The sequence below is a fragment of the Eschscholzia californica genome, unplaced genomic scaffold (assembly GCF_041429995.1).
Source record: "Eschscholzia californica isolate CP2 unplaced genomic scaffold, dmEscCali1.0.p SCAF_5, whole genome shotgun sequence".
NCBI lineage: Eukaryota > Viridiplantae > Streptophyta > Magnoliopsida > Ranunculales > Papaveraceae > Eschscholzia > Eschscholzia californica.
The window spans coordinates 4957582-4969841 of record NW_028238472.1 but is presented as its reverse complement, the minus strand read 5'-3'; the positions used below and the strand labels follow the sequence as shown (position 1 = coordinate 4969841).

Genomic DNA, 12260 nt, shown 5'->3' with positions numbered 1-12260 from the left:
GTATTCAATTGAAAAAGTAATCAAAATAATTTTTTGTATATATAAACATGGAATTCTCTTAGATGTGACTAGTGGAACATATTATTTTGTCATAAATTATTAAAAATATATAGTATATTTATATGAAATAGAAGAAAGTAACATATTTTTGATAATTATCATACCATATATTGAATCCAACCAAATCTGTAGATAATTTTATTATATTTTATACTAATTGAATACAAATTGAAACTGAATTTTAGATTTTCAAATATGAATTGACAGAACTACTAAAGTTGTCATTCTCTTACACCCTTGCGAGTGAAAACAATCTATGAAGCATCTCTAGATTGTATTAAGGATGTTATCCAAAAAAGATAATTATCTGATGCTAAATTCTATTGAACGAATAACATAGAAAATACTATTTCATCAAAAAGAAAAAAAAAAAAAATCTATGAAGCATCCCTAGAAAACATCTCCTTTCCAACCCTGGCAAAATATTAGGTAAATAATAATAGTAATAATAATAACAAATTTGTTTTGATATAAAAATAATGTATATATAAAGTCATCCTCCTGCCAAATTACCTTTTCCGGTCCTGTAATACATTATTCATGTGGCTTATATAGTACTAAACTACTGACAGTATCTCTTTTTTTTTTTTTTTGATGAAAAGCAATACATTACTAACAAAGAGTTCCATTACAATACCGACTCAAGCAAAATACAAGGGACATACGTCCAACTCTTATTTCTATTATACTTCCAAGCCTATTTGGCTGACTTGTCCGCATTCGAATTCATCTTTCTTCTAGTGTGCTTGAATGTCACTTTTTTTCTATCTTGGTTATCAACTGCCTTATCTTATCGACATGTATCAACGACTGCCAATGAATTTCTGTTTTGAAGAGAGAAAGTGGTCGTAACTAACTCTAACGATTCTGTTAGATATCATTGTCAACACGGTGTAAGTCTAAGATGAAGAAGAAAAAGGAGGTGTCCTCCAATAGTAGAGATATCATTGTGGTTACGACCACTTTCTCTCTTCAAAACTAACAGAATCGTTAGAGTTAGTTATGACCACTTTCTTTCTTCAAAACAGAAAACCAACAATAAATGACGTAAATCCAGTTGAAGGCTGGCTGGGCTAGATCGACCACGGCTCAGGTAGCCCCGCTCACCTTGCATCACTACCCAACAACAAGGAGTATAGGATGTGAATAATCAACTATTGTTATAAAATACAAGTTTTTGGTAGGGCATTATAGTGAATGATAGATGTGGGATCCATTAATCTCCTCTTTCCTTTACTAACAATTAATCTATACACTACTATTTTAGTCCACCAACTAACTCTCTTTTTGTTTTCATCTTTTCAAAAAGCCCTAAAATCACAACTAAAGACTAAAGTGATCCTTAATTTCCTCCATTTTTATGTTTTTTAATATAAGGTAAATCTCAAACAATAAAAAATCATTTTACAAGGACAATATAACCTTGTATAGGACAAAATAAGAACATGGAACCCCAAAAAGGAATTATTAGATAATAAGTATCCAAAGCTAGATAAGGCAAGTTTAACCAAAGAAGAGGTTATAACTGAGTCTGTAGGTAAGCTAATATATACAATACTTGTGAGAACTATCACTTTGATAGTTCGATAGAGATGGAACGTGAGAAACAAAGAGAGATGCTGAATTAGTAAAGAAGGAATAGAGATTAATTGTTCTCTTGTGTTTATTATCAACAACGATTACAAGTATTTATAGCCTACTATAATACAATCAGGGTAAATCTTTGTATAAAGATTACATACAAGTGATGTCTATCTAAGATATTAATCTAAAATACAGTTGATCTTCTGGAACCTTCTACATGGTGGAACCGGTGGGGCCGGTTTCCTTGATCCGACCGGGTCGGTAGTGTGTGGCATATGGATCGGGTGGCCGATCCATATCCATTACTCTAACACTCCCCCTCATGTTGGAGCCGAAATGCTAATGAGGCCCAACTTGCCAATAGTATTTCGGAAGGCGTTCGCACCAAGTGGCTTCGTAAAGATGTCTGCGAGTTGTTCCGATGAGGGAGTGAATTGCGGAGAAATCAATTTGCCTTTAATTTTCTCACGAACCAAGTGGCAGTCAATTTCTATATGCTTGGTTCGTTCATGGAAAACTGGATTTTCTGCAATGTGTGTTGCAGCTTCATTGTCACAATGTACTGGCATAGGAGATGAATGATTAATGCCAAGATCAAAGGGAAGTGATTTGAGCCATTGAAGCTCACAAGTGAGAGTGGCAAGAGCCCGATATTCGGCTTCTGCAGAAGATCGGGCAATCGTGTGCTGCTTTTTAGATTTCCAAGAAAGCGGACTTGAACCAAGTATGGTCAAATAGCCCGTAGTAGAACGACCGGATGTCGGGCATCCAACCCAATCAGAGTCACAAAACCCTGAAATAAGTAACTTGCTGGAGGAAGACAAAAGAATTCCTTTCCCTATAGAGCCTTTAAGGTAGAGAAGGACGCGGTAAGTGGCATCTAAGTGAGCGGAGCGTGGGTCCTGCATGAACTGACTAAGACTATTTACAGCATATGTGATATCAGGACGAGTAACTGTTAGGTAAATAAGACGACCAATAAGGCGACGATACACCGAAGGATCCTGGAGTGGATGACCGTCAGTGGGACCAAGCTTCGATTTCTGATCCATGGGAAATGGAGAAATCTTGGAGGCCGTGAGGCCAGAGTCTTTGAGGATGTCGATAATATATTTCCGTTGACAGAGAAATATTCCTTTGGAGGACCGAGAGACCTCAATACCCAAAAAGTATTGAAGGCGGCCAAGATCTTTGAGGGAGAATGCCGAGCGTAGAAATTTCTTGAGAGAGGAAATGACAGCATCGTTATTTCCAGTAATGATGATATCGTCAACGTAAATCAGAACATATAAGGAGGTGGAGGATTTGCGATAAGTGAAAAGTTAGTAGTCAGAGAGTGACTGAACAAAACCACGTTTGAGGAGAACAGATGAAAGTTTGGAAAACCATTGACGGGATGCTTGTTTGAGTCCGTAAAGGGACTTGTTAAGTCGACATACCCTTGTCTCTCCCTTAGGAGAAAATCCAGGTGGCAGTTTCATGAACACTTCTTCATCCAGGTCTCCCTAGAGGAAAGCATTATTGACGTCGAGTTGATGAAGGGACCAACCTTTGACAGCTGCGATGGAAAGAAGTACTCGGACGGTGACTAATTTTGCGACAGGAGCAAAAGTGTCATTGTAGTCAAGACCTTCGATTTGAGTGTACCACTTTGCGACCAAACGAGCTTTGTAGCGTTCAATAGACCCATCGGCTCGGAATTTGACTTTATAGACCCATTTACAGCCAATGGGTTTCTTACCACTTGGAAGATGAGTAAGAGTCCAAGTTTTATTGGATTCGAGAGCTTTAATCTCAGTAGCCATTGCTTCTCTCCAATGCGGTGAGGTCATGGTCTGAGTGAAAGAGGTTGGTTCGGAATGAGAGAGAACCGATGTTAAGAAGATTTTGTAAGAAGGGGAAAAAGAGTCGACGGACAAAAAATCAGTGAGAGGATAAGGGGTATCTGATTTTGAATTCAAAAAAGGCAGGGAAATGTTGTTACAGTCGTAATCTGCGAGATGAGCTGGAGGTCGGCGATGGCGAACTGGTCGACTTGTCATAGTTACATCCAATTTATCGGAGGTGATGTTACCAGAAGTGTCTGTAGGAGGAGGACCCGTAGGAGTCTCAGAACGTTGGAGGGTCTACAGTGACAGGAGTACTTGGAAGCCTAGGGGTTCCTTTAAGATCAAGGCTAGTGGGTGTGTCAGCAGAAGCCGGAGTGTTTGTAGAGGGAAGAGTGCCTCTAGAGGTAGTAGAAATGGAGGTGCCTGTAATATTTTCCAGAAAGGTAGAACGGTCCAAAGATGGACGTGGAGTTGTTAGGGGCTCCCCCTGTGAAGTAACCGAGGGGTTGCCGTGAGGAAGTGACATCGGTGCAGTGGGCTGATCAGAGCCCAGTAGGCCAGGAGATCGCGATGCCGACAGAGGACTGATCTCGTGGTCAGTAGAGTAGTCGAAGAACCATCACCCTGAATGGACAGGAAAGGGGCTGACGGTGATGAGATCGGTCGATCAAATTGTTGCATCAGGAACCGATCTTCTTGGAAAGTGACGTTACGAGAGGTAAAAATCTTATGTCTAGTTAAGTCATAGATACGATATCCCTTTTGTCAGTTAGGATAACCAATAAACATTCCACGTGAAGCGCAAGGATCGAATTTGTGTCGAAGATTTGTGTTATGCGCATAACATAAACAACCGAACACCCTGAAATGGTCAAGGGACTGCGGAAAACCGAGAAGGACTTCATGAGGGGATTTCCCTTTAAGAATGGGTGTCGGAATTTTGTTGATTAAGTATACGGCCGTAAGAACGCATTCCCCCCAAAATTTGAGAGGTAAGTGGGTTTGAAAACGTAGTGCCCTAGCCACATCAAGTATATGGCGGTGTTTGCGTTCTACCACACCATTTTGTTGAGGTGTGTAGACGCAACTTCGTTGGTGAACGATTCCTTTGTTGTGAAATAATAGTTGGAGTTCACGAGAAAGAAATTCCGGACCATTGTCGAAGCGTATTGTTTGTAATTGGGGAAAAAGAGACTCACCATTACCGGAATAAACGTTTGAAATATTAAAACGAAATTGAGTGATTGTGTAGTTAATAAAATTGGAAAGAATAGTAAAGGTTTCCGATTTAGAATGTAATAAATAAACCCAAGTACATCTTGAGTAATCATCAACTATGGTGATGAAATATCGGTAACCAGAATTTGAAGTAATATTAAATGGTCCCCATAAATCTACATGAACTAATTCAAAGGGTTGAGATGAAATCGAAGTACTAGAAGAAAAAGAGAGACACGGTTGTTTAGAGATCGGACAAACATCACACGGAATTTTATTCACGAATCCACTCTTAATACATGGATTTTTAGAAACAATAAAATTAAAACGATCTAAAGATGGATGGCCAAGACGCCAGTGCCATAAATTGAAATTACTAAAAGCATTAGAAAGAAAATATCCTAGGTTCCGTGCGATAGAAGTAGAGTCCGTCATGAGGATCACCAAGTCCAATCGTCCTTGTTGTCAACGGGTCCTGAAAGATACAAGATTTAGAGTCAATTGTAACACTATAATCAAGAGATTTGGTAACTTCAGAAACGGAAATAAGATTGAACTTAAGCGATGGTATATGTAATACATTAAGTAGAAGGAAATCTTTACTAAACGGGACGGATCCAATGTGAAGGACATGAGAACGGGATCCGTCGGTAATCGAACATAGTAATGTGGAGGTGCTTTAGTATATGAAGAAAAAGATGATACGGTCGCACAAATATTCTTAGCAGCGCCCGAGTCGATGACCCATGGTAATGAATAAGAAGAAATACCTGCGAGGTTGACTAACGGATCAGTGGTGCCCATAACCGAGGTGCCTCCAGCAGCATTGCCTTGTTCATATAAACGAACAAGGTGATGGTGTTTCTCTTGGGTCATGGAAGTCGCTGAAGGCGCCCCCTGTTGTGATGGTTCAGAAACCGAACCGCTAACTACTGAACCGGCTAGCTGAGTTGGACGCTGACGTGGCGGGTAGCCATGTAGTTTATAACACTTGGCTTGGAGGTGACCATGCTGAAGACAGTTGTCACAGTAAGGTCGGGTTCGCTTTGGTCGGATTCGGTCTGGACGACCAGATCGATCAAACCGTCCGCCCGAGGACTGCTGTCCGACAGCAAGAGTGGCGGCTTCCGAGCTTGCGAGATCCGAGTGCGTTAAGTTTTGTTGAAACTCCTCCTGCTTTCCCATGCTATGAATTTTGAGGACCGATGGAAAAGGATCCATCAGGAGTATTTGACTCCGAATAGCGGCAAATCGATCATGGAGTCCTTGAAGGAACTCCATAGCTCGATCTTGATTGGATCGATCAATAAGAGCTTTTCCGTGACCTCATAAACACGGTTCAATGGCAAGGAGAGATTGAAGCTCATCCTGATGTGATTTGAGAAGAGTAAAGTAAGTTGAGACATCCGAACCTTCCTGTTTCAAGGTGGAAATAGCGCGCTTAAGTTGAAAAATCTTTGGCGCGTTTGTCTGATGAAATCTTTCATAAAGATTTGGCCATATTTCTGCAGCAGATTCATCGTAAAGAATAGACTGACGGATGTTGGGATTGACTGAGTTGACGAGCCAGCTTGACACAAGGTCATTACATCTCTCCCATGCATGTAAGTCAATGGGAGTTGTTGGTTTTTGAATAGAACCGTCAACAAAGCCGAGCTTATCTTTTGCTCGTAAAGCCATTTTCATCCCTCGAGACCTGGAAACATAGTTATCTCCGCTTAACAGAGGGGTAATCAGAAAGGTGGTAGGTGAATCAGAATGGTGAATACCAAACATAGCAGAAGAGTTTGGTGGAGTACCAAGAGTGTAGGCAGAACCATCATTAGTAGTCATGGTTAAATAAGAGAAAAAAGGTAAGTTATTGTTAAAAAAAAAAATTTCTGGCTCTTATACCATGTGAGAACTATCACTTTGATAGTTCGATAGAGATCGAACGTGAGAAACAAAGAGAGAGATGCTGAATTAGTAAAGAAGGAATAGAGATTAATCGTTCTCTTGTGTTTATTATCAACAACGATTACAAGTATTTATAGCCTACTATAATACAATTTGGGTAAATCTTTGGATAAAGATTACATACAAGTGATGTCTATCTAAGATATTAATGTAAAATACAGTCGATCTTCTAGAACCTTTTACATGGTGGAACCGGTGGGGCCGGTTTCCTTGATCCGTCCGGGTTGGTCGTGTGTGGCATATGGATCGGGTGCCCTGATCCATATCCATTACTCTAACAATACTATTTTTCAAATAATCCAGTTTAGACAATGGGGTTCAGAAAAAAAAGGGTTAAATTAAGGCCGCGGCTTTGGGAAATAAAAAATTCTCCGGGGAATAAAGAATTAGTTAATAAAAATTGATTTAGAGGGCATATTCTTCTTTTAATCCAAAAATTGACTTGATCAAACATCGCCCCCTAATCTTCATCTTCCCTCTCTCTCACCATCTCTTTCACTCTCTCTCAATTTGCAGCCACGAAACGTTTTGTAGCCACGAAATGGTCAGGGTCACAAAACGTTTTGTATCCAAAAAATGTTTCGTGGCCACGAAATACTCGAAGGGTTTCGTCAAAAACCCTCCTCGAGGTCTGGTTCTGGCGAAAAGAACACTTCTTTCGTCAGAACAGTGTCTGTGTGTGAGAGGGAGAGAAAAACAATGAGAGATCAAGCAAGAAACAATGAAATATTGAGAAAGAAACATCGAGAGATCGAGAGACATAGATGGAGAAAGCAATAGAGAGAGATAGTGAGAGAGAGGGTAAGAGTAAGTGAGAGAGGAGAGAAGAGGAGGAAATGGTAGTCAAAATGGTGGTAGTGGAAAGTTGTGGTTGTGATGGTGATAAAGAAGATGAAGATTAGGGGGTAATGTTTGATCAAGTAAATTTTTATGTTAAAAAATAATATTCCCCCAAGAATGTACAGAAAAACATGGATTCCCTAGAGAATTTATTCCCCGAAGATTGTTCTTTATGCCCCAACGCCGCGACCTAAATTAATAATATAAAAAAAAAACTATGCAAATAAAACAATCAAACGGAATACAGGTCTACCTCTAGTACAACATTTTATAAGTTTCATTTTGTCATTTGACTTGGTTTTCTTGAGCATCGATTTTGGTAGCTGTTTTTTGTCACTAAAAAAAAATGTGACAATAAATAACTCCATAAAAAAATAATAAATTTGTTCAAAATTTCCTATAAATTTTTTTGTTGAGTTATTTTTTTTACCCTTTTTTTGTGTCCAACTTCCTATTTGGCCCCCTATTTTGTCGTAAATTTAAATTTAGTGTTTTTCTTCTAAATTTTGCCAGTTAACTTTAATCAAGATGTCATAACTACCTTTCTTATAAATATGTTTTCATCATAAAATTAACTAAAAAACTTGAAGCCACCTCATCTCACCCACCTCACCTCCATCTCACATGTCTCTCCACCTCAATCCCACATATCTCTCAACCACACATCTCCCTACATGTCAACTCTCTTCTCCAACAGAAGGTCGCTGACCGGAAAATTTTTCTGTTATCGACCTTCAACACCAAAAAAGGAATTTTTCTTTTACGCTTGATAAGCCTGTGTCCAAAAAGATCAGTGACTATTTCTTCATTTGAGATAACACTCAATATAAGGATCTATATTGAATTAAACTCAACACTGGCAAACCTATTCAATCGGAGTTGTTTATAATTTCTACGAGGAGGACAATTCAAAGTAAAAAAGAAGCTATGGAAAATTTCGTCCAGTTAACAAAGCTATGGACAATTCTTCAATTTCAAATAAAATGAAGAGCAAATCTATTTGCGCTAAGAAAATGGGGAGCTATATCAACTTCCCACTTATCATTTGCATGGAAGACAATTCAAACACACCAAGTAAAACTGGAATTTTTTCAATAAAAAATAAAATAAAATTGGAAATGGGCCATTAACGATTATTTCTTTCGTAAAATGAAAAATATGAGTTGGACATGATAATGAAGAAATTCAAACTTACCATACTAATAGATAAGCATCATAGAGAAAAATATTCTTTTTTTGTAAACATTACAATATTTCCCTTTCTCCTTTGCCCTATGTGTGTATATATATACTAGGTAAGAGAGACCAATCTTAACAAAAAAAAAAAGGTAAGAGAGAGCACAAAATCATCTTCATTTTCTTTGAGCTACTGATGCCTTAGACATGGGTTGATCCGGAGTAGTATAAGCTAACTAGTAGATTTGTTTCTTGACTTGGTTTTCAGTGTTTCCGTCATTTCTCACGAAATATACTTCATGTTTAATTCAGAATGAGGCTACAGATCCGATTCCGTATTAAAGATACTTCGAAGCCATAACATGAACCGCAACTGGTTTTGATGCATTATTTGGAGTGCTTATCAGATGGTTGAGAGGTAAATTATTTTACACGATTTGTGTTCTTTTATCAAATTTAAATTTTTTTTTAAATTCAAAGGGATTTTCATGAAATTGTTTAACTTGCCCAATTTTTTGATACTTAACAAATTAAATGAAGAAAAATAGATTATACTGGTATTATAACAATGAAAGTTAGTCGTTCCTATCTCTATGGTTAATTTTTTATCATTATGAACATCTTACTACAATTTTCTGTTTTTGAGAATTTGGTCAAATCTTTTTGTGATTGTAACTTGTCTATTTTAACTTTAAAAATTAGGTTTTCTGTTCAATTTCTTTTTTTTTTGTCTTTTATTTTTGGAACTTTGTTAATATTCTTTTTCAACCCAAATAAGATAATTTGTCCGCCCACTTGACCTTTTGATTGTTTGTATTCCGTCTTAAATTAAGGCCACGGCTTTGGGGAATAAAAAAAAATCTCCGAGGAATAAAACATATTTTCTGTTTAGACCAAAAATTGACATGATTCTTGTTAATCCCCTAAATCTCACAAACCCTATCTCTAACAAACTCTCTCTCTCTCTTCCCCTTTCTCTCTCTCTTCCCCCTCTCCCTGTTGTTCTCTCTCTCTCCCCCATTCACTTTCTGTCGTTCTCCCCCTCTCTCTCCCCTCTCTCTCCCCTTTCTCTCTCTGCCGTTCTCTCTCTCTCTCTCCCCCTTCTCTCTATCGTTTTCTTTCTCTCTATTTCCCTCCTCTCCCTAATCTAGGGTTTCTAAATTATCTATATCTATCTCCCTGATTTAGGGTTTCTATAGAAACAATAACTTGGAGTTTCTTATTGAGATTTAGGCACAAAAAGAAAATTTCTCTGATGTTTATTCTGTAAAAGAAAACATGGAGATGGTGATTAACTCTCAATGAAGGGTAGAAGGCTAACAATTCAAAATCCTGAAATTTTTTGGATGAAGTAAAGATGGTGATAGTCATATGAAAGTTTAGAGGAATTTTAGATTTTAGAGGAGCAGGTGGATTGGTTGAATCTTTTAAAAGAGATTTGTGAAAAAAAATTCTTTCTTCAATAGTGTGAATATATTATTTGGTGGGTTGATTTACTTTGTTTTTCTTGTGACTTGATATGAAGATGTGAGGAGATGAAGATTATGGGGTTAATAACAACAATGTCAAATTTTGGTCTAAAACGAAAATATGTTTATTCCTCCGAGATTTTCTTTTATTCCCCAAAGCCGTGGCCTTGCCTAAATTAAGAGTCTCATATTGGAAGTCCAACTTATTTTCGTATTTTTCTCTACTTCCATGTTTGTCCTTATTTATTTGCTAACTTTTCTTGAAGTAATTCAAAGATTACAATTTTCATTCTAGAAATACATGTAACCATATCAATTTCTTACTTGATTAATCCAAAAGAATTGATTTGTTCATTAGAAAAACATATAAGAAGCGTATTTACAGAAATTAAGAGATTTTATGTGATATAAGGAATGAGATTCTTAATTTGAGACATCTAAAAAAAGAATAGTAGATTCTTAACTTGGGACGGAGGGAGTATAATAATAACACAGGAAGAAAAAGAGATGAAAAATGACCATATTGCCCTCAAACCATTTCGCTTTCATGTTCAAGTATTGTTGTTATGAAAATTGCTTGTTTTTTTTCTACATTTAAAGTGTTATCCGAATTTATAGAAAAGTAAGGGATTTTATGTGATATAAAGAATGAGACTCTTATTTTGGAAATAACTTTCATTCTAGAAATACATGTAACCATATCAATTTTTGTATTGGAAATAATCAAGTGTCTTAAATTAGCATAATTAATGCACCATATACTAGAAACACATAAGAAGCGCATTTATAGAAAAGTAAGGGATTTTATGTGATATAAGGAATGAGACTCTTAATTTTCATTCTAGAAATACATGTAACCATATCAATTTTTGTATTCGAAATCTGCTTAAATCTGAATTGACTCAAGTCATATTCTATTTTTTTTTTTTGACAAACGTTTGTTTTTGTTAGGCACTTGATATGTGACTCGTGAGAATGGATGATTTAAGTTGATTTTTTGGGTCTATTTGAATCTTTTATTTTACTTTTTGTTAGGCACTTGATATGTGACACTTGATATTGACAATGAGGAAAAATCCAAACACCACCTAAGAAGAGAAAAATATTACTGTATTTGATAATCTTTTATTTTACTTTCTGTAGTATTTACGAAGACTCCTCAATTCTGATGAGAAGAAAAGATTGTAGTTGAGCTAATAGCTCAGAGGGGATACAAGTCAAATTTTGATTTCAGAATGGTACTACTTGGTTGCGGAGAAGTTGAAAAGCTTGGATTTGAAAACATGAAATCAAATATGGCTTGTGCGAATTTGAGAACTAGTCTCACGGAGCTGCAATTTTAAGCATCTCAGTGTTTGCTTCTTCTTCGGGTTGACAATTCGCTTGAACCTAATTGAGTTGTAGCCGAGACAACCTAGGGATTCGCTTAGTGTGTAGGGACTCACTCTCGAGCCATTAGTAGACACGATGAGTCGAATTTAATCACTTGAGTGTGCAATTTCTAGTATCAAGATTAAGTATTATATAATCAAATGTGACTTGTATATATGATTCTCTTCTGCTGTTCATAATGTATGATAATACGTTATATATATTCTATTAGAGTACGTATATGATAATCAATACGTTAATGTATGATAAAGTGACTTGTATGTATGACTTGTATTAGAGTTTAATTAGTACGTTAATCAGTGCTTTAAGCCAAAAATTGAGTTGTTAATGAATAAAAGTACTTTATATCCTACTTTATTTTCAAGATAATTTGTAATTTAGAATTTTTCACTATAAAAATAAAGGGGGAAATGCTAAATGTAAAAGATTCTTAACAAAATGTCATTTGAACGGTCCCAATCAAAGTCAAACTTTGAAAAGCTTTGATCAATTTTTGTCTTTTAGTGAAAAAGAGTCATTAAGTCACAAATTTTGTGAAGGATCTTGTACATGTAGCACTCCCGAAAAAATAAACATTTTGACAGGACGCTTTTAGAAGTGTTTTTTTTGTGGCCAATACGTGGACAACTGTTTTTGTTATATGGACAACTATTTTTGGGCCCGGTGCGAGTCAATTATGTTTGAGTTAGTTGACTTTGATTTAATAAGGGGACAACTCCATAAAGTCTTAAATACT

At 36.7% G+C, this 12260-nt stretch overlaps 1 protein-coding gene and 1 long non-coding RNA gene across 2 annotated transcripts; one reads left to right on the top strand and one right to left on the bottom strand.

The window, feature by feature from the left end:
• Positions 1–6017: 6017 nt before the first annotated feature.
• On the bottom strand, positions 6018–6524 carry LOC147536480 (uncharacterized). Its single transcript, XM_086640366.1, has one exon. The coding sequence runs from the start codon at positions 6522–6524 to the stop codon at positions 6018–6020; it is 507 nt and encodes a 168-aa protein (XP_086496492.1).
• A 2276-nt stretch (positions 6525–8800) lies between these two features.
• On the top strand, positions 8801–11840 carry LOC147536479 (uncharacterized). Its single transcript, XR_015225781.1, has 2 exons — positions 8801–9081; positions 11276–11840. It is a non-coding gene; the product is annotated as an uncharacterized LOC147536479 (long non-coding RNA).
• Positions 11841–12260: the final 420 nt, after the last annotated feature.

What these genes read in the sequence shown, in the direction of transcription:
- LOC147536480 (XM_086640366.1), bottom strand. Translation starts at nt 6,524, where the DNA reads ATGACTACTAATGATGGTTCTGCCTACACTCTTGGTACTCCACCAAAC.